This window comes from Thalassophryne amazonica, chromosome 7 (assembly GCF_902500255.1).
Source record: "Thalassophryne amazonica chromosome 7, fThaAma1.1, whole genome shotgun sequence".
Taxonomy (NCBI): domain Eukaryota; kingdom Metazoa; phylum Chordata; class Actinopteri; order Batrachoidiformes; family Batrachoididae; genus Thalassophryne; species Thalassophryne amazonica.
This window is the reverse complement of record NC_047109.1, coordinates 10,034,038-10,057,190: the sequence shown is the minus strand read 5'-3', so window position 1 is coordinate 10,057,190 and position 23,153 is coordinate 10,034,038. Positions and strand designations below refer to the sequence as shown.

The window sequence follows — 23,153 nt, the reverse complement described above, 5'->3', positions numbered from 1 at the left end:
ATACCACTGGGGATTTAATACTGGTTGAATTCTCAGTTGCAGCATTCCTGTTAATATTATTGCCTGTCTCGGAGGTCTACAGACAATTCCTTTGACTTCATGCTTGGTTTGTGCTGTGACATCCACTGTTAACTGTGGGATCTTATATGTAGACAGGAGGTGTGTGTCTTTCCAAATCATGTCCAACCAACTGAATTTACCCCAGGTGGACTCCAATTAAACTGTAGAAACATCTCAAGGATGATCAGTGGAAACAGGATGCACCGGCGCTCAATTCTGAGCTTCATGGCAAAGGTTATGAATACTTCTACTACTACTACTTTCTTAGTATTTTTTTAATACATTTCTAAAAAATTTCTAAATTTCTAAAAATTCACAACATCCTCATGAGACGTTCCCAATTTGGGGAGTTTCATTATTTGCTGCAGGAGCTGCGTCTGGATGACGGCCGCTTTCAGTGGTACTTCCGTCTCTCCAGGACTCAGTTTGAGGACCTCCTGTCCCGTTTGTGCACGCACATGTGAACAATTAAAAAAAAACTGGCTGCCACTGCTGCTGTGGTGCTGCTGCTTGCTCTCCCCTCAAACTCTGTCATAATTGTGAAATAAAAGACAAAAGGGACATAAGTCCTGCTCACACGCTGGCTGCCACAGACAGGACATGTCCACATCAAGTATAAACTCCAGACATCTCCATGTTACTACATATCCAGTCCCTGACTGGTCATCGCAACACGACAAGACAAAAAAGTTCAGATTTTTCAACTTGGGGAGGAGGGCAACGTGACGCGATATTGCGCCACAAACGCGGCAATCGCTCAAAATTACTTCATTCACGTCGCTTCATTCACATCCATCGCATCACATTGTGTGGCTTGGACTTATGTGGCGCCACAACGTGTCCTTCCATAGGGATTACATGGCAACCTGTCACTGGCGTCGCTCGCGTGTCGTCCGGTGTAAATGCAGCATTAAAACAACAGCAATGAGCGACGTCATTGGTGCTTGCACCCTCTGGTGGAGGCACACAGACAAGTCTCCACACACACAAATCTCTGCCCGCATTTACAGATCTAACGTGGCAGAACTGCAGCAAAAGTCACGTGTAAGAACACATCCAATCGAGGGGCCCGATTTTCACAGACACACGGATACACACGCACAGATATTTTTTTTTTACGCATTTGTGGATCTGTTTACACACACAGATCAAAATGCCCACACATAGATTGTTATACGCATTTGTGGATCTGTTTACACACACACAGATCAAAATCTGCATTTGTTGATCTGTTTACACATACACAGATCAAAATACGCATTTGTAAATACTTTTGTGCACACAGATTGCTATACGCATTTGTGGATCTGTTTACACACACAGATCAAAATGCCCACACATAGATTGTTATACGCATTTGTGGATCTGTTTACACACACACAGATCAAAATCTGCATTTGTTGATCTGTTTACACATACACAGATCAAAATACGCATTTGCAAATACTTTTGCGCACACAGATTGCTATACGCATTTGTGGATCTGTTTAGACACAGATCAAAATGCACACACACAGATTGCTATACGCATTTGTGGATTTGTTTACACACACACAGAACAAAAAATGCATTAGCAAATACTTTTGCTACAGTAATGACCCATACATACAGTGTTCAGAATAATAGTAGTGCTATGTGACTAAAAAGATTAATCCAGGTTGTGAGTATATTTCTTATTGTTACATGGGAAACAAGGTACCAGTAGATTCAGTAGATTCTCACAAATCCAACAAGACCAAGCATTCATGATATGCACAGTCTTAAGGCTATGAAATTGGGCTATTAGTAAAAAAAAAAGTAGAAAAGGGGGTGTTCACAATAATAGTAGTGTGGCATTCAGTCAGTGAATTCATCAATTTTGTGGAACAAACAGGTGTGAATCAGGTGTCCCCTATTTAAGGATGAAGCCAGCACCTGTTGAACATGGTTTTCTCTTTGAAAGCCTGAGGAAAATGGGACGTTCAAGACATTGTTCAGAAGAACAGCATAGTTTGATTACAAAGTTGATTGTAGAGGGGAAAACTTATACGCAGGTGCAAAATATTACAGGCTGTTCATCTACAATGATCTCCAATGCTTTAAAATGGACAAAAAAAAACCAGAGACACGTGGAAGAAAATGGAAAACAACCATCAAAATGGATAGAAGAATAACCAGAATGATGCAAATGGGTGAGCAAAGCTGATCAATGGGTGAGCAAAGGCTCACCCATTGATCAGCTCTAGGATGATCAAAGACAGTCTGGAGTTACCTGTAAGTCCTGTGACAGTTAGAAGACGTCTGTGTGAAGCTAATTTATTTGCAAGAATCCCCCGCAAAGTCCCTCTGTTAAATAAAAGACGTGCAGAAGAGGTTACAATTTGCCAAAAAACACATCAACTGGCCTAAAGAGAAATGGAGGAATATTTTGTGGACTGATGAGAGTAAATTTGTTCTTTTTGGGTCCAAGGGCTGCAGACAGTTTGTGAGACGACCCCCAAACTCTGAATTCAAGCCACAGTTCACAGTGAAGACAGTGAAGCATGGTGGTGCAAGCATCATGATATGGGCATGTTTCTCCTACTATGGTGTTGGGCCTATATTTCGCATACCAGGTATCATGGATCAGTTTGGATATGTCAAAATACTTGAAGAGGTCATGTTGCCTTATGCTGAAGAGGACATGCCCTTGAAATGGGTGTTTCAACAAGACAATGACCCCAAGCACACTAGTAAATGAGCAAAATCTTGGTTCCAAACCAACAAAATTAATGCCTCGCAGATGTGAAGAAATCATGAAAAACTGTGGTTATACAAATAAATACTAGTTTAGTGATTCACAGGATTGCTAAAAAAGCAGTTTGAACATAACAGTTTTGAGTTTGTAGCATCAACAGCAGATGCTACTATTATTGTGAACACCCCCTTTTCTACTTATTTTTACTAATAGCCCAATTTCATAGCCTTAAGAGTGTGCATATCATGAATGCTTGGTCTTGTTGGATTTGTGAGAATCTACTGAATCTACTGGTACCTTGTTTCCCATGTAACAATAAGAAATATACTCAAAACCTGGATTAAACTTTTTAGTCACATAGCACTACTATTATTCTGAACACTACTGTATTATTTAGAAATATAGATGAAGCTCTGTGATTTGCCTCAAAATGTTGAATTTGTTGAATAAGAGTTTTAATGTAATTGCTTTTGTTTGTATTGGAGTCTTTGTCCCTTCAATGTTTTGCATTAAATTATTACTATCTTTGTAGATAACTGGAGTCTGAAGATTATGGTGATGATCCAAAGAGTTTTTGTTTTTGTTTGTTTTCTAAAAGGATATTATTGTGTGCCAGGTTCTTCAGCTTCTCAGTGATCTGCTTTTGGAACACTAACATGTTCTTACAGTGACACCTTTCTTCATCAGATGGTTTGTCTGTGGAAAAAGAGCAGATGACATGAGAAATTCTTCCTTTCATTGCATGTTTGCTCTTCCTTTCTTAAATCTTCAGGAAATAAAAGTGAGAATGTTTCATATTTTTCCCTGCAGGCTTCACTGTCGTGTTTTATCCATGTTGAAACTTCAGAATAGCTCCTTGTGGTGCAGTTCAGTCAGGACTTGCACTCACTGACTTCTGTGATCTGGAGAACAACACAGACCTGTTGCTCAGGTGTAATCAAATGATGAGGTACCAGTAGGTGTCAGTATTGTACCATTGTAAGAAATGAAGACGTTTTTTTGAAACTGATTTAGGACTGAAAAGCATTTATGGACAATCACTCCTGCAGAACAAACAGACAATGTGCACTGAAGTCACATGCAAATTGCGGTTTTGTGTATGCAGCCATATTGGACAGCAAGCTCCGTGTACACACAGCTTGGCCGCTGCTGGATCATCGGTGGACGGCCAACCTAATTTGTACGATGTAGCAAAAGTACTCAATCCTGAACATCAGAAGAGGGATTTTGAGAAAATACAGAGAATCAGTGTGGATCCCTACAATATTTCCCTCGAGAAGATCACAGGTTTTATTTATTTGGAGCGGAATCCAGACATGCGATATCCAGACATTTTAAACGACATATCAAAACTTCATCATCCTACACAGGGAAGCACTGAAGACGTAGAAAAGTTTGGATGCCTACAGCTTGTTCGCGGCTAGATAGGTGCAAAACGTGGTCATCAGTCAGGTTACTGATGACATCTCTGTAATAAAAGACAGAGTAAGTACAGTAAAACTCACCGAAACCATCATCATATACAATGAGGAAAATAAGTATTTGAACACCCTGCGATTTTGCAAGTTCTCCCACTTAGAAATCATGGAGGGGTCTGGAATTTTCATCTTCGGTGCATGTCCGCTGTGAGAGACATAATCTAAAAAAAAAAAAAAATCCGTAAATCACAATGTATGATTACTATGTATGTTACTGCTGCAAATAAGTATTTCAACACCTGTGAAACTCAATGTTAATATGTGGTACAGTTGCCTTTGTTTGCAATTACAGAGGTCAAACGTTTCCTGTAGTTTTTCACCAGGTTTGCACACACTGCAGCAGGGATTTTGGCCCATTCCTCCACACAGATCTTATCTGGATCAGCCAGGTTACTGGGCTGTCACTGAGAAACACAGAGTTTGAGCCCCCTCCAAAGATCTTCTATTGGGTTTAGGTCTGGAGACTGGCTAGGCCACTCCAGAACCTTGATATGCTTCTTACGGAGCCACTCCTTGGTTATCCTGGCTGTGTGCTTCGGGTCATTGTAATGTTCGAAGACCCATCCACAACCCATCTTCAATGCTCTAACTGAGGGAAGGAGGTTGTTCCCCAAAATCTCGCAATACATGGCCTCATCCTCTCCTTAATACAGTGCGGCCCTCCTGTCCCATGTGCAGAAAAACACCCCCAAAGCATGATGCTTCCACCCCCATGCTTCACAGTAGGGACGGTGTTTTTGGGATGGAACTCAGCATTCTTCTTCCTCCAAACACAGCGAGTGGAATTAAGACGAAAAAGTTCTATTTTGGTCTCATTTGACCAGATAACCTTCTCCCATGACTCCTCTGGATCATCCAAATGGTCATGGGCAAACTTAAGATGGGCCTGGACGTGTGCTGATTTAAGCAGGGGAACCTTCCGTGCCATGCATGATTTTAATCCATGACGTCTTAATGTATTACGCACTGTAACCTTGGAAACAGTGGTGCCAGCTCTCTTCAGGTCATTGAGCAGCTCCTCCCGTGCAGTTCTGGGCTGATTCCTCACCTTTCTTAGGATCATTGATACACCACAAGGTGGGATCTTGCCTGGAGCCCCAGTCCGAGGGAGATTGACAGTCATCTTTAGCTTCTTCCATTTTTGCTCCAACAGTTGATCTTTTTTCACCAAGCTGCTTGGCAATTGCCCCGTAGCCCTTTCCAGCCTTGTAGAGGTCTACAATTTTGTCTCTGGTGTCTTTGGACAGCTCTTTGGTCTTAGCCATGTTAGTAGTTGGAGTCTTACTGATTGTGTGGGGTGGACAGGTGTCTTTATGCAGCTAACGACCTCAAATAGGTGCTTCTAATTTGGAATAATAAGTGGAGTGGAGGTGGACTTATAGGTGGACTAACAGGTCTTTGAGGGCCAGAATTTCTGCTGATTGGCAGGTGTTGAAATACTTATTTGCAGCAGTTACATGCAAATAAATTATAAAAAAAATCATACATTGTGATTTCCAGTTTTTTTTTTTTACAATACAGTGGACATGCACCTAAGATGAAAATTTCAGACCCCTCCATGATTTCTAAGTGGGAGAACGTGCAACATCGCAGGGTGTTCAAATACTTATTTTCCTCACTGTAAACCAGATATTTGCACTCACCAGACAAAAACAAAAGTTCCAATGCTTTTTTATTGTTTTCCATGTAATAAACACTGTGTATAATGGATTTTGTATAATGGATTTTGGCTCACATTGGACAAAATGTCCTGTCCAACCGCAGTGTATTTCCATTAGAAACCCCTCGCATGTACCAGACAGAACAGTCTGGACGTGCCCAATATCAGAGGTATGAAATGAAATTCAGCACTGACACTCGCCGATTTGAGAAAAGTGGGTACCATATTTCCAAGATTAAAAGGCAGAAGGTTTATTTTTTTTAAAACCGTGCTCAGACACGGGACCCACAGTCTGATGTGCACCTGCTAAATCAGACACCGCAAAAGGCTGTGATATGTCATTTTTATGTTTTCACTCCTTCCTCTCCCATCATATTTTTAAAGTTTTTTCAGCGCGCCCGCCAATTATATTTTGATCATGGATCAAATACGATTGGCAGAAAAGTCCACAAATATGACCAACTTCACAACACAAAGTCAAAAAACTACAAAGTCACCTGCAATTCATGGAGGGAATAGTACAACCCCAATTCCAATGAAGTTGAAACGTTGTGCAAAATGTAAATAAAAACAGAATACAATGATTTGCAAATCCTGTTCAAGCTATATTCAATTGAATACACCACAAAGACAAGATATTTAATGGTCAAACTGATAAACTTTGTTTTGTGCAAATATTTGCTCACTTTGAAATGGATGCCTGCAACACATTTCAAAAAAGCTGGGCCAGTGGTATGTTTACCACTGTGTTACATCACCTTTCCTTCTAACAACACTCAATAAGCGTTTGGGAACTGAGGACACTAATTGTTGAAGCTTTGTAGGTGGAATTCTTTCCCATTCTTGCTTGATGTATGACTTCAGTTGTTCAACAGTCCAGGTTCTCCATTGTCGTATTTTGCGATTCATAATGGGCCACACATTTTCAATGGGTGACAGGTCTGGACTGCAGGCAGGCCAGTCTAGTACCCGCACTCGTTTACAACGAAGCCACGCTGTTGTAACACGTTCAGAATGTGGCTTGGCATTGTCTTGCTGAAATAAGCAGGGGCATCCCTGAAAAAGACGTTGCTTGGATGGCAGCATTGATGGTGCCATCACAGATGTGCAAGTTCTCCATGCCATGGGCACTAACACACCCCCATACCATCACAGATGCTGGCTTTTGAACTTAGCGCTGGTAACAATCTGGGTGGTCTTTTTCCTCTTTTGTCCAGAGGACACAATGTCCATGATTTCCAAAAACAATTTGAAATGTGGAATCATCAGACCACAGCACACTTTTCCACTTTGCGTCTGTCCATTTCAAATGAGCTCAGGCCCAGAGAAGGCGGCGGCATTTCTGGATGTTTTTGATGTATGGCTTTCGCTTTGCATGGTAGAGTTTTAACTTGCACTTGCAGATATAGTGATGAACTGTGTTAACTGACAGTGGTTTTCTGAAATGTTCCTGAGCCCACGCGGTAAGATCCTTTACACAATGATGTTGGTTTTTAATGCAGTGCCACCTGAGGGATTGAAGGTCACTGGCATTCAGTGTTGGTTTTCGGCCTTGCTGCTTACATGTAGAAAGTTCTTCAGATTCTCTGAATCTTCTGATTATATTATGGACTGTAGATGATGGAATCCCTAAATTCCTTGCAATTGAACATTGAGGAACATTGTTCTTAAACTGTTGGACTATTTTTTCATGCAGTTGTTCACAAAGTGGTGATCCTCGCCCCATCTTTGCTTGTGAATGGCTGAGACTTTTGGAGATGCTCCTTTTATACCCAATCATGAGTGTCCTCAGTTCCCAAACACTTACTGAGTGTTGTTAGAAGGAAAGGTGATGTAACACAGTGGTAAACATACCCCTGTCCCAGCTTTTTTGAAACGTGCTGCAGGCATCCATTTCAAAATGAGCAAATATTTGCACACAAACAATAAAGTTTATCAGTTTGAACATTAAATATATTGTCTTTGTGGTGTATTCAATTGAATATAGGTTGAAGAGGATTTGTAAATCATTGTATTCAATTTTATTTACATTTTACACAATGTCCCAACTTCATTGGAATTGGGGTTGTACACCTTACATTCAATTTCAATTTAATTTATTTAAAAGGGACCATGTGCAATTAAAACATAAAGGTTACCATTTGATGCACTGCACCAGAGTTAGCCTTAGGCTAATTTGCATCTGCAGTCCCCAGACACAGATAAATATAACACATATAAAAACACCAAACATCACAAACAAATACAACACACACAAAGCATTAAAAATCACTCAGCAAATAAAAACATATAGTAACACTATGTATCGCACATAAAATGCCCCTCACAAGCACGCACACACACACTACATAATCATAGGGTGTAGCAGCATGCATAGCACACAACAATGCACCCAGTCATACACACACTCCTTGTCTTAAAAGAAAAAAAAAAGATGAACACTAAGTTATTAGTGAGTGCATTGTTGTGAGAGTTTTAAATTTTTTTTTGATATTAGCTTTAAATTCTCCAAATGAATCAGAAGTTTTTTATGTTGTCTGGAATAGCGTTCCATTGTGTGACCACTTTAACAGAAAACACTGCCTGCCCAAATGCTGAATAGCAAAAGGGTAGAATGCAGTCATGTATAGAAGCTATTATCGTGGACCTTACAAAGCTTCCATCCATACATCCATTTTCTTCTTCATCCATGTTATGTCAGGCTACATCCATCCATCCATGCATTTTCTTCCGCTTTATCCGGATTCGGGCCGCGGGGGCAGCAGCTCAAGCAAAGCCGCCCAGACCGCCCGATCCACACACACCTCCCCCAGCTCCTCCAGGGGAACCCCAAGGTGTTCCCAAGCCAGCCGAGAGATGTAGTCCCTCCAGTGTGTCCTGGGTCTTCCCCGGGGCCTCCTCCCAATGGGACGTGCCCGGAACACCTCTCCAGCGAGGCGTCCAGGGGGCATCCGGAAAAGATGCCCGAGCCACCTCAACTGACTCCTTTCGATGTGGAGGAGCAGCGGCTCGACTCCGAGCTCCTCCCGAGTGACAAAGCTTGTTGAGGGCAAATTAATCCAGAAAAAGCATAATCCTGAAAAATTGCATAAAGACACGATGAAGAACTTTAAAAGTCACACACACATCAACGTCATTGCATGGTACGGAGCTGCAGAAGCATAAATCAGGCTTGAGGATTTTAAGGTACGACTCCGCAGCGGACTTACAAAAAAAGTGACAAATATAGTCTTTTTAATGCACATGATTCCCGCCGCTTATTTAAGGCAGTAATTTTTATTATAAGTTGTGTAGACAAGTCAAAAATAAAGCAAAATAGCACACCTGCTACGTCAATCTACAATGTTATGTCAGGCTACATCATCCATCCATGCATTTTCTTCCGCTTCATCCGAGGTCGGGTCGCGGGGGCAGCAGCTCAGGCAAAGCCGCCCAGACCTCCTGAGGCCTCCAGGGGGCATCCGAAAAAGATGCCCGAGCCACCTCAGCTGGCTCCTTTCGACGTGGAGGAGCAGCAGCTCGACTCCGAGCTCCTCCCGAGTGACTGAGCTCCTCACCCTATCTCTAAGGGAGTGCCCAGCCACCCTGTGGAGGAAACTCATCTTGGCTGCTTGTACTCGTGATTTTGTTTTTTCAGTCATGAGCCAAATCTCATGACCATAGGTGAGGGACGGAACGTAGATCAAGAGGTTTGCCCCCCTGCTCAGCTCTCTCTTCACCACGACGGTCTGATACAGCAACCACATCACTGCAGATGCTGCACCAATCCATCTGTCGATCTCACAGTCCATCCATCCCTCACTCATGAACAAGACCCCGAGATACTTAAACTCCTCCACTTGAGGCAAGGACACTCCACCGACCTGAAGAGGGCAAAGCATCTTTTTCCAGTCGAGAACCATGGCCTCGGATTTGGAGGTGCTGATTTTCTACCCGGGCACTTCACACTCAGTTGCAACCCGCCCCATTGCACGCTGAAGGTCCTGATTTGACGAAGCCAACAGAACCACATCATCCGCATACAGCAGAGATGAGATTCTGTGGTTCCCAAACCGGACCCCCTCTACACCCTGACTGCGCCTAGAAATTCTGTCCATAAAGGTAATGAGCAGAACCGGTGACAAAGGGCAGCCTTGGTGGAGGCCGACATGCACTGGAAACAGGCTCGACTTACTACCGGCAATGTGAACCAAGCTCCTGCTGCGGTCGTACAGGGACCGGATAGCCCTTAACAAATGACCCCGGACCCCATACTCCCAGACCACCCCCCACAGGGTGCCTCGAGGGACATGGCAGAACGCCTTCTCCAGATCCACAAAACACATGTGGACTGGTTGGGTGAACTCCCATGAACCCTCGAGGACCTGATGGGGGGTGTAGAGCTGGTCCAGTGTTTCGTGACCAGGACAAAAACCACACTGCTCCTCCTGAATCCAAAGTTGGACTATCGGTTGAATTCTCCTCTCCAGTACTCTGGAATAGACCTTAGCGGGGAGGCTGAGGAGTGTGATCCCCCTGTAGTTGGAACACACCCTCCGGTCCCCCTTCTTAAACAGAGGGACCACCACTCCGGTCTGCCAATCCAGAGGCACTGTCCCCGACCGCCATGCAATGTTGCAGAGATGTGTCAACCAAGACAGTCCCACAACATCTAGAGACTTAAGGTACTCCGGACGGATTTCATCCACCCCAGGAGCCTTGCCACAGAGGAGCTTTCTGACCACCTCAGTGACTTTGGCCTGGGTGATGGATGAGGGGACGGGTCAGACTAAGGGCAGTTCAGAAGCTCCCATGACCAGTATAATATCAAGGACCGAGACATTGCCCGGTACGGTGGAGCCGGGGCCCCACCCTGGAGCCAGACCTGGGGTTGGGGCTCGTGCGCGAGCACCTGGTGGCTGGGCCTTAGCTCATGGGGCCCATCCGGGCCCAGCCCGAAAGAGCAACATGGGCCCACCCTCCTGTGGGTTCAACACCTACAGAGGGGGCCATGGGGGTCGGGTGCAGAGAGGACTGGGTGGCGATCGAGGACGTAGAATGTCACCTCGCTGGGGGGGGGGGGCGTGAGCTTGTGAGGGAGGTTGCCAGGTACTGACTAGAGATAGTCAGGCTCACCTCCACGCACAGCTTGGGCTCTGGTACCCAACTCCTGGAGAGGGGCTGGGCGCTCACCTTTCTGACGTTGCCCAAGGGGAGAGGCGGTGGGCGGAAGTAGCATTGCTCATTGCTCCCTAGCTCAGTCGCCATGTGTTGGAGTTCAGCCCGGTGAACGAGAGGGTCGCATCCCTACGCCTTCGGGTTGGCAACAAGTCTCTCACTGTTGTCTCGGTCTATGGGCCGAGCGGCAGTGCAGAGTACCTGACCTTCTTGGAGTCCCTGGGAGGGGTACTAGATAGTGCTCTGACTAGGGACTCTGCTGTTCTCCTGGTGGACTTCAACGCCCAAGTGGGCGGTGACAGTGAGACCTGGAGGGGGGCGATCGGGAAGCACGGCCTCCCCGATCTGAACCCGAGTGGTCTTCAGTTGTTGGACTTCTGTGATAGCCACAGTTTGTCCATCACGAACACCATGTTCGAGCACAAGGGTGTCCATAAGTGCACGTGGCACCAGGACACCCTGAGCCAGAGGTTGATGGTCGACTTTGTAGTAGTATCATCTGACCTTCGGCCACGTGTCTCAGACACTCAGGTGAAGAAAGGAGCTGAGCTGTCAACCGATCACCACCTGGTGGTGAGTTGGATCCGCTGGGAGGGGAGGAAGCCGGTCAGACCTGGCAGGCCCAAACATATCGTGAGGGTCTGCTGGGAATGACTGGCGGACCCTCTGTCAGCGAGGTCTTCAACTCCCACCTCCGGGAGAGCTTCTCCCAGATCCCGGGGGAGGTTGGAGACATGGAGTCAGAGTGGACCACGTTCTCCACCTCCATTGTCGATGCAGCCACTCACAGCTGTGGTCGCAGGGTTTCTGTGCCTGTTGTGGCGGCAATCCCCGAACCCAGTAGTGGACGCCGGAAAAAAGGGATGCCGTCAAGATGAAGAAGGAGTCCTACTTGTCTTTTTTGGCAGGTGGGACTCCGGAGGTAGCTGACAGGTACTGGCAGGCCAAGCGTGCTGCAGCCTGTGCGGTCGCAGAGGCAAAAACTCGGGTTTGGGAGGAGTTCGGGGAGGCCATGGAGGAGGACTATCGGTCGGCCTCAAAGAAATTCTGGCAAACCGTCCCACGCCTCCGGAGGCGGAAGCAGCTCTCCCACCAACACTGTCTACAGTGCGGGTGGGGAGCTGTTGACCCTTACTGGGGATGTTGTCGGGCGGTGGAAGGAATACTTCGAGGATCTCCTCAATCCCATCGTCACATCTTCCGAAGAGGAAGCAGAGACTAGGTGGTACAAGGTTCAATCATTTTATTGTTCATGCAATGTGGACGTTGCTGTCCAATATGGCTGCGTAAACACATATCACGTGATCCGTGGCATCACCTGCACATTATATACCTTTAAAAGCCTGATTGATTGTGTCAGAATCAAAGGAGAATCACATAAAAATACATTTAAAGTAAAAGCATTATAATCCTTGTAGCACTTTGAATTAAAAGAGTTATATAAATGTAAATAAATAAATGAAAAAATTAATAAATGAAAATGAGTGTGCCGCGACCAGGACGAAATACATTTTGTCCTGGTCGCGGCACAATGGACCAGCTCTACATGCTCCATCGGGTGCTCGAGGGTTCATGGGAGTTTGCCCAACCAGTCCACATGTGTTTTGTGGATCTGGAGAAGGCGTCCGACCGTATCCCTTGGGGCACCCTGTAGGGAGTGCTCCGGGAGTACAGGGTCCGGGGGTCCTTTGTTAAGGGCTATCCGGTCCCTGTACGACCGCAGCAGGAGCTTGGTTCACATTGCCGATAGTAAGTCAAACCTGTTTCCAGTGCACGTTGGCTTCGTCAAATCAGGACCTTCAGCGTGCACTGGGGCGGTTTGCAGCCGAGTGTGAAGCGTCCGGGATGAAAATCAGCACCTCCAAATCCAAGGCCATGGTTCTCGACCGGAAAAAGTGCTTTGCCCTCTTCAGGTCGGTGGAGTGTCCTTGCCTCAAGTGGAGGAGCTTAAGTATCTCGGGGTCTTGTTCACGAGTGAGGGACGGATGGAGCGTGAGATCGATAGACGGATCTGTGCAGCATCTGCAGTGATGCGGTCGCTGTATCGGACCGTCGTGGTGAAGAGAGAGCTGAGTAGGGGGGCAAAGCTCTCTATTTACCGATCGATCTATGTTCTGATCCTCACCTATGGTCATGAGATTTGGCTCATGACCGAAAGAACGAGATCGCGAGTACAAGTGGCCGAGATGAGTTTCCTCTGCAGGGTGGCTGGGCGCTTCCTTAGAGATCGATCACTCGGGAGGAGCTCGAAGTCGAGCCGCTGCTCCTCCACGTCGAAAGGAGTCAGTTGAGGTGGCTCGGGCATCTTTTCCGGATGCCCCCTGGACGCCTCGCTGGAGAGGTGTTCCGGGCACGTCCCACTGGGAGGAGGCCCCGGGGAAGACCCAGGACACGCTGGAGGGACTACATCTCTTGGCTGGCTTGGGAACGCCTTGGGGTTCCCCCAGAGGAGCTGGGGGAGGTGTGTGTGGATCGGGAGGTCTGGGCGGCTTTGCTTGAGCTGCTGCCCCCGCGACCCGACTCCGGATAAAGCGGAAGAAAATGGATGGATGGATGGATGGATGGATAAATAAATGTTATTTAAAACCTCTGCATGGCTGGTTTGTCAGATTTGGACTCAAAGACGAGATTCACGTTTGCTCTTCTTCTTCAGTCTACACAGATGTTTGCAGGTCCTGTCAACATAAAAACGTGGGTTTTAAAGACCAGTGTCCTCAGACAAGACACTTAATCACTGTTAAACCAAACACTTCATTTTAATTCAATAATTAAGTTAATGTAACTCAAACTTTGAAAAAGTTATAGTCACTCATTTCCATTAATTAAACTATCTCAAAAATGATTTGTTGTCATAACAACTCAGTTCCTATAAGTGCATTTAAAGTTTTGGGGCATTTAAGTGTTGGCGATGTATTTCCAGTGCATTCCATTCACTCATTTTAACTGAGTTATGTAGCGGAGGCCAGCAGGTGTCGCTGTGCATATGTAGTTAGTAAACCTCACTCCCAACAGCTCAAAAGAATTCTCTGGTCACAAGGCCAGAGCCCTGGGTTTTAGCCTTCTGATGAGAGAGTCCGACTTCCATGCCGGAGATCGTGAGTTTGCGTCCTGAGGGGAGCGAATGGGCGGAGTCATAACAACACAACACAGAGTCAACAAGTAAACCAAAGAATGTATCAAAAAATCTAATCCAAAATGTAATGCAAATTTTTTAGGCAGAAATTTATTTGTGACTTTGTTATTGAAAAACATAAACTAGATATACAGTACATAAGTTTAATTAACTATAAATCGTTAAGTTCCTAAAACTTTAACAATTAAATTTGTGAAAATTATTTTATTTAAGTTGGCAAACTCAAATGGTCGCTTTCCTCAAATGGTTTGAGTTCAACTAACTCATTGAGTTTTACAGTGTGCATTGTCTCAGTCCATCCAACTGTACATGGCTACTGGCCTCAGCCGGAGAAGTAACCTGTGATGGACTGGTGTACCATCCAGGACGAGGCTATCTTGTGCTTTTGTTGGATTTTTAATCAGGATTCTGGCATTATAAAAAGTTATGTTTGGCCTGTTTTGTTCTGGAAAAGTTAAGCTTTCCACAGATAACTGCCACTGATATATCATACATGCAAGTGACTAGTATTAAGGAATCACAGATCTCCAGTTTTGTTTTTCCATTCTTACCTTTACAAATCTTTGACTTTAGCTTGTTTGCAATTTCTCCCATTTCCTCAAAGTCTTCAGCGTAAAACAAGTGTTTGTCATCGGGCTCTGATGCTATTTCTCTCAGCTCCCCTTCAATGGCTTTGCCGACACCCACAGCATAGATCAGGACTCCTGAATCAAACAGACAACAAGAACATGACAGAGAACCTCTACCACAGAGAAAATAAAGTCATCCTGATGTCACCTGTTCTACGAGTTTACCGGCGTTCTTTGCCTTGGTCGCCCATTCAGAGACGTCATCCTGTGATCGTCCATCAGTGAACACGATGCAGACATGTGGGGTTGTTGCTCTGCTGCCTTCTTTGGCTGAAAAACTGGACTCAAACATGTGACGTAAGGCTGAACCGGTCATGGAACCTCGTCCCATATACTCCACCCGGGCCACAGCCTGTTTGACGTCCTGAACCGTGGTATACTGGCCCAGGGTGAACTCTGTGCGGACTTTGGTGGAGTACTGAAGAAGACCAACGTGTGTGCCCTTACTGGAAATATCCAGCGAGTCCACAATGCCATTTACAAATTGTTTGACCAGCTCAAAGTTGGCAGGGCCCAAACTTTTAGAGCCATCAATCACAAAAACCAGATCCAGGACGCCGTCCGCACAGTCTGATCCTGTCACAAACATAAAATACTCATCTTAAATCAAAGACACAGACGGCTTGTTGTCGATGTATGACTCGTGCATGTCGAAGGAAATTCTCAAAACAAGCCTTATTGGTCTGTAAGTGTTCTTGTTTGTTTACAAAAAATATGGGCAAACCTTTAAAAACACAAGTACAACTTTGGGTCACTAATTCGAAGTGGCTGAAATTTGCTGTTTTTTGTAACTGACCATGGTAACGCTTCGATTTCTGATAACATTTTTTAAAAAGACTGTGTGATTCATGACTCACACACAGACGCACCAACTCTCAACTGGAATTGCTGAATATTTCTACAAGTTCAATGACATCATTAACTGATTTCTAAAAACTTATACTATCAGGTTAAATGTAGTCATCCAGAGCCCACATCACCAACAGGCCCAATATTATTACTTTTGCAGCTATTGCCGTCCTCAGCGAGCAGGAATCCTTCAAAACACGAACAGGCGTAGGAGTCCGTGGCGCTGACACACTGGTGCTCACAACCATGCTCCGCCGTCTGGCACAGATCCACACCTGTCAGTTTAATTACACGTTACAGTGCTGCAGCAGATACACGGTGCAACTTTTAAACCAGAACTACACACATCTTTGCACTGCCAAATTTTAGCAACGAGAATCTGTATTATGAGACACAACCTACTGAAAAAGTAAAGCCTTTTATGCGAATTGGTATTATTGTGATAATTCCACAATTACACAAACCTAGCACACCATGCTCACAGAGTGCAAACCTCCACCAACACTAGTTTCCAATTGCAAAAATTTTTGCCTTGGAAAAAATTTCCAAGGTCAAAGTCCTGTTAGAAGTGGCTTTTTCATAAGATAAATTAGATGTGATCAAATATCAGGAGTATGTATTTACTTGAATGGAAGTTTTATTGTGGTGTTATGTTTTTGTTTGTTTTTTTCTTCAACTTTTTCAGTTTCTGAATTCTTTTTCAGATCATTTTAACAGAACATTGGTTATCTCTGCTATGGACAATTTGTCATTGCTTTTTGGCACTTGGTTTCTGACTTATACGGAAGCTAGACAAATAGGCATAAAATTGGAACCTCCATCCAATTTTGGTGGTAAATCCATAATAGAAAAATCAGAGTGACTGAGGCACTTTTGACTGAGATATAATGCAAAATTTACATCAAATGGGCTTTTCAATATTAAATTCAAATGTACACAAAATCCACACTCCGGATCTGATCCGGATCAAACTTTGTCAAGTGATAGTGAGTGATAGCCTGCACCTCACTTTCAAATATGACAGTGATTGGGGCACATTTGTTTAAGATATAATGTAAAATATACATTAAATGGGGATTTCAATGGCCACAAAATCAGATCCGTCTTTGGTATCATTTATCAACTTTGTGAGTCGATAAAGGATACCATCTACATAACGCTCTCAAATATGAAAGAAATTCAATAATTTTTGACAGTTATGAATTTTTGAAAATTCATTCAATGTTAAAGGATAGGGATTATTCCAATATTTTTCCTGACCTTGAGCTTTGACCCATGACCTTGAAAATTTAATCAGTTCTTGGACATGAATCCTCTGTAAAAAAAAAAATAAAAAAATCAAAAATTCATAATGATATATGAAAAATTGTGCATTCAAGCTGTTCACAAACAAACAAACAAACAGGGATGAAAACATGAAAATAAAAACCTGAGAAAACACATGTATCTAAGTATTCACACCCTTTGCTCAATACTTTGTTGATAATCCTTTGGCAGCAATTACAGCCTCAAGTCTTCTTGAATATGATGCCACAAGCTTGCTGCACCTTTCTTTGGGCAGTTTGGTCCATTCCTCTTTGCAGCACCTCTCAAGCTCCATCAGGTTGGATAGGGAGCGTTGGTGCACAGACATTTTCAGATCTCTCCAGAGATGTTCAATCAGATTCAGGTCTGGGCTCTGGCTGGGCCACTCAAGGACATTCACAGAGTTGTCCTGAAGCCACTTCTTTGATATCTTGGCTGTGTGTTTAGGGTCTTTGTCCTGTTGAAAGATGAACCGTTGCCCCAGTCTGAGGTCAAGAGCGCTCTGGAGCAGGTTTTCATCCAGGAGGTCTCTGTACATTGCTGCATTCATCTTTCCCTCAATCCTGACTAGGGTTGGGTATCGAGAACTGGTTCTTTTCGGGTATTGTTAAGAAGTGTCGATCCACCGACATCAGTAGCCTTTTTGCTTAACGATTCCCTTATCAGTCCTTCAGAGTGGTTATTGTTTTGGGGGGTGTTTCGTAAAAATGGTCACGTCTCTCTGTTGATTACAGAACCCCTGCAGGGTCTGTAATCAGCCGTTTCTGCAGCGCGGCTCTTCTGTGAAGCTTGAAGCAATGAAGCATTGATCCAACCCACTGCTTAGTCTGTTTATCTTAATTTTTTCCTGCTAAAACCCATATGTCTGTGAGTAATATTTACCTTTTTATGTTAAACCAACCTGTTATGGTCTTCTGAAACAGTTGATAGATGTATTTTATAACTTAAAAACGTTTAACGTGTTAGCATGTCTATGGCATTTTCAATGTTAAAATTAGCATTAAGCTGTTCGCATCACAGCACATTTGTGTGCATTTGTTTTCTGTATAATAATTAATGGCTCAGTGTTTGTTGTCATAAAAGAGTCAAATGTATTACAAATTGTAATTTTTTTAATTTATTTTTGCTTATATAATAATAATAATAATAGCAACAACAACAGTAATAGTAATAACTAATCATGCTACAATACAATTTTAGAGAAAGAGACAAAAAGAACCTGATTAAAAAGACAACAGAAAATATAAACGAAGTGTATATTTTGCTGGATACGGCAAACATGTACCTAGCAATATTTCTCCTCGCTGATTGGCTAGTTCAAATGACGTCATCCTAGAAGGTATTTCAACATGGCGGCATCCTCCACATTGAATGTTGGTGCTAAATTTTCATCTTTAAATGCCGTTTTGGGTGCCATAAAGCCGTTTGAATCGGAACAGAAAATTACCTACTGGCGGAGGGATTCTCGGATGACAAAGCAGCTCGATGGATTCTCGGACGCTAAAAGCAGCTCAAATACGTGGCATAGCTGTGACAGAAATTATTTCCACCATGTGGTGAAAATTATTTCCACAGTGCCTGAAATTATTTCCACCTCCACGCCCAAAATTATGTCCACCAGCGCTTTTCGCCACATGGTGGAAATAATTTCGGGCATGGTGGAAATAATTTTTGCAGTCTTGCTAATTTTCTGTGTAGGGCGGGGATGATAAACAAAACCTGCAAATTCAAGACAGAATAAAAACAAAAATACAGAAGTCCATGTCGGCACGTGTGTTTATCCTGTCCTTTCTCTGTCAGTATCATGTCTGCAAAACCTTCGATCAGTCCACCCCTGAAAATAGTGAATGGTAAAATACACCAATTTTCAATCATGAAAATCACCAATATGGAGCTACTATCATGAATGTGAAATAAGGAGATCTTAAACTCAGATCGCCTTTAAGTTCCCGCCCGACCACGGCCATTCTGTTCCGTCGTGAATAACTTTAGACAGCCGTCAAAACAGCGCAACCCGCCATTTTGCCGGTGCCGTGTACGGTGAAATACTGTCCAGTTCAACTTTTCCGAGGGCGCCGCCATGTTGAAATAAACTCCACGATGATGTCATTTGAACTAGCCAATCAGCGGGGAGATTCGGTCAAATATCGCTAGGTGCGTGTTTGCCATATCCGGCAAAATATAACCTGCCAAATATAAAACCAACTAACAATGAACATAAATTAATATAGAAATAAATAACTATTTCCTGTGAACACCTAGTGACTCTTACACCTCCACTTCATCCCTGTCTTATTTAACCTCCTAGGGCCTGGCATCCACAATTTTTGGTTGTGCAGACCATAATACTAAGTTTTGTTTCATGAGAACCTCTGAGTCTTAGGAGGTTAAGTTTAATGACAATTTGTTTTGGTCAAACCATATTTTCAATGTGTTAATTTCTTCAGTAATTTCGTCCAGAACTATCTGCCAAGCTAGAAAACTGCTGCATCCTAGTAAGAGCAGAATACTACTGGAATGAATTTGAATAAGGAAAGTTGGGGGGTTTTTCTCACCAAAATGGATCCTGCGCTTACTACATTTTATCGTCTGGAATAGCCCCAGATTGCATTTCAGAGCTTCTAGAATTCAAACATTTTCGTGTGGATGGTGTTGGGAGTAATTTTGGGTTACAGATTTTTTTTTGTTTGTTTTTCACCACTTTCATCCCTGAATATGTCAATCATGAGTCACTTTTGTGCGGATTGAAGTCACTAACTGGGACTCCTGTCTTGTTGCGAGAAAGAAACGAGAATCGTCTTCTGTTCACACATTCAAACGCTGTGTGGCTCTTTGCTGAGTCAAGTTAGAACAATAGAGTCCAGTCGGAATTAATAACTTCAAAGTGAAACGCTGTTTAAATCAACTGACACCTCTTTCCAAATGTAATACAAACAAACTGCAATCGATCAAAACGTTTTTTCCTCCCAAAATGAGACGTCCTGTGCTGACGTGCGCAGCCGGCTGAGCTCAGCTCAGAAGTACGGAGAGACATTCATGCTAAAATGTCTGAAAGGAAATGCTTTTGACAAAAACTACAGATTTTGTTTATTTTTATTTATGTCCAGTGATCAAAGATACAGTGACCAATTTCATATTTATTTACTTTAAGACTCAATAAAATATTGTTGACATAGAAAACCCGTAAAGACTACTTTTAGTACACAGAAAATTCACAAGAGGTAGCGATCAGGAATCAGATCGATAAGCAGAATGGATAATGGCATTGATAGATAAAATCTTATCAATACCCATCCTTAATCCTGACTAGTCTCCCAGTTCCTGCCACTGAAAAACATCCCCACAGCATGATGCTGCCACCACCATTCTTCACTGTAGGGATGGTGCCTGGTTTCCTACAAACATGACACCTGGCATTCATGCCAAAGAGTTCAATCTTTGTCTCATCAGACCAGAGAATTTTGTTTCTCATAGTCTGAGAGTCTTTCAGACTATGACCTTTTGGCAAATAAGCCTTTTGGCAAACTCCAGATAGGCTGCCATGTGCCTTTTACTAAGGAGTGGCTTCCGTCTCTCCACTCTACCATACAGGCCTGATTGGTGGATTGCTGCAGAGATGGTTGTCCTTCTGGAAGGTTCTCCTCTCTGCTGAAGCTCTGACAAAGCGACCTTTGGGTTCTTGGTCACCTCCTTGACTAAGGCCCTTCTCCCCCGATTGCCCAGTTTAGGCGGGCGGCAGCTATAGAAAGAGTCCTGGTGGATCTGAACTTCTTCCATTTACAGATGATGGAGGTCACTGTGCTCATTGGGACCTTCAAAGCAGCACAAATGTTTCTGTACCCTTCCCCAGATTTGTGCCTCGAGACAATCCTGTCTCGGAGGTCTTCAGATAATTCCTTTGACTTCATGCTTGTTTGCGCTCAATATACAATATACATACAATGTCTGATCCTGACCAGTTACAAAACTACAACTAAATACAACTTAACCCAAGAGGAAATCAGATCATCCTTTACGACCCAGTGAAAATAGGAGATCAACTGTTGTGTGGGCCGCTGAAGAGGAGGTACTGCTGGCCTACCACCAGATGGCGTTCTGCTATGCGGGCACCTTTGGCCCAGAAGAGGGCGCACTGGCCTCGTGGTACCACCAGGTGCGCACCACTAGGCTGTCAGCTGCACTTCATCAGCTCATCACTGTGTCCATAAAAGCCTGGGAAAGACATCATAACTCTGCCGAGTTATCAGCTTACCACACAGGTGATCTAGCTCAGCCGTTTTGTGCCGTTCGCACATTCATTGTAACTGAAGTCTTTGTAGTTGTGACTTATACTTGCAGCTTGTAGCTGAGTTTGTGGAAGTTGGAGGAGTTGGCGTCTCCACTCCTCACTTCTGACTTACTGTGTATAACCTTTGACACTGCACGTCCTCCAGTTTTTCCTCTGCACTCTGGGAGTATCTGGATTTATTCCTCCATGAGGATAACTGTGAGTTGCTGACTGTTTGCTGGGTGTACACACACCCACCTTAACCTGTTTTTGCTCCTGCCAGCAGTACTGGTCCAACAGTCTCGAGCGGTGGCCACCTGGGGGTACCAGGTCTTGGCGGCTCTGGTGTGTTGCAGGCCTCCAGCTGGCGGTGGAACTTCGTGGGTCCCGGCTCTTCTCTGGATAGGCGTCTCCTATCCTCGAGCCTGCCCACGTGTCACCATTATTATTAATTGGACTCACTATATTTGGAATCTGTTTTGCACCTTTTGCATAATAAATTGTGAATTATTGGAATTCCTATTGACCGCTCATTTATGCCCCCTAACGTGGGTCCGTGCATTCACTTTCACAACAGGATAACTTGGCCACGTCACGGACTCCGAGGGGCGTTTCCCACCTAATGATCGATCAATGGAAGTGCAAGGTGCGCAGGATCCACCAGGAGGATCGCTGGGTGAGCTGCAGCACATTCTGTCTAACCTCACTGCTCAGTTGGATTTGTTAACTGAGCAGGACGCTCACCTCAGCCGTATAGGATGGAGGCTCTCACCGCGCAGGTAGACACGCGCGCGTCAGGCGCGGCTGCAGCTGCTCCAACCTCCAGTGGATCTGCCGCCAAACAGAGTTAATCCAGTGGTCGTTCAGGGGTCCCCCCCGTCACCCGAAGCTTACATATGTACGGTGGTTGTGTTGAAACGTGCGCGGACTTTCTGATGTAGTGCGCCCTCATTTTTTTCACAATGGCCCGTTATGTATGCGTCAGAGCACAGCCGGGTGGCTTACGTAATTAACTTACTTCAGGGCAGAGCACGCGCCTGGGCTACGGCGCTCTGGGAACGAGATTCACGGGTTCTCTCTACTTATACTGAGTTTATAAGGGAGTTTTGACTGGTGTTCGATCATCCCAACAGAGGCGAGGCCACTTCTAATATGCTGCTGTCAATCAGGGACGACGGAGTGTAGCTGATTACGCAATCGACTTCCGCATCGCGGCAGCGAGGTCCGGTTGGAAACCGGACGGACAAACCACACGGGTGTCCCACGCAAATGCGCATGACTCCCAGTCACAATCCTGTGGGGATTTAACCCTTACTGCTCCAACACTGATTGACACGGGATCGGAAGGGAACCTACTGGATAGTAGGTGGGCTAAGGCTGTAGAGCTCCCTCTGGTGGCCGTTCCTTCACCATTAAAGGTGCGGGCACTAGATGGCACCCTACTACCAGAAAACACACACCGGACACGGCCTTTAACCTGGGAACCACAGGAAGGAGATTGTTCTTTGTAACACCTTCTACCTCCAGGATAATTTTGGGATTTCCATGGATGGTAAAGCACAATCCCCGGATTGATTGGCCATCTAGGGTTGTGGCTCAGCGGAGTGAAACCTGCCACCGGGAGTGTTTAAGATCCTCGGTGCCACCTGGCGATGAAGTTAAAGAGGAGGTCAGAGTCCCCCCCAATCTCACGGAGGTGCCAGCTGAGTATCATAACCTTGCTGACGTCTTCAGCAAGGATCTGGCACTCACCCTGCCTCCGCATCAACCGTATGTTTGTGCCATTGATTTGGTTCCAGGCGCTGAGTATCCGTCCAGCAGATTGTACAACCTCTCACGTCCTGAACGCGAATTAATGGAGACCTACATCCGGGACTCATTAGCTGCTGGGCTAATCCG

General features: G+C 44.5%; 1 protein-coding gene across 1 annotated transcript in view; it reads right to left on the bottom strand.

Annotated features, from left to right (window-relative positions):
- LOC117513222 (matrilin-2-like) overlaps window positions 1–23,153 on the bottom strand; it is a 48,220-nt gene that overhangs the window by 5,337 nt on the left and 19,730 nt on the right. Inside the window, exons 7-10 of the mRNA XM_034173512.1 lie at window positions 15,835–15,957; window positions 14,999–15,409; window positions 14,756–14,908; window positions 3,380–3,472 (exon numbers count right to left, since the gene is read on the bottom strand). Coding sequence (XP_034029403.1) covers window positions 3,380–3,472; window positions 14,756–14,908; window positions 14,999–15,409; window positions 15,835–15,957 — 780 coding nt within the window. The remainder of the gene's footprint in view (window positions 1–3,379; window positions 3,473–14,755; window positions 14,909–14,998; window positions 15,410–15,834; window positions 15,958–23,153) is intronic.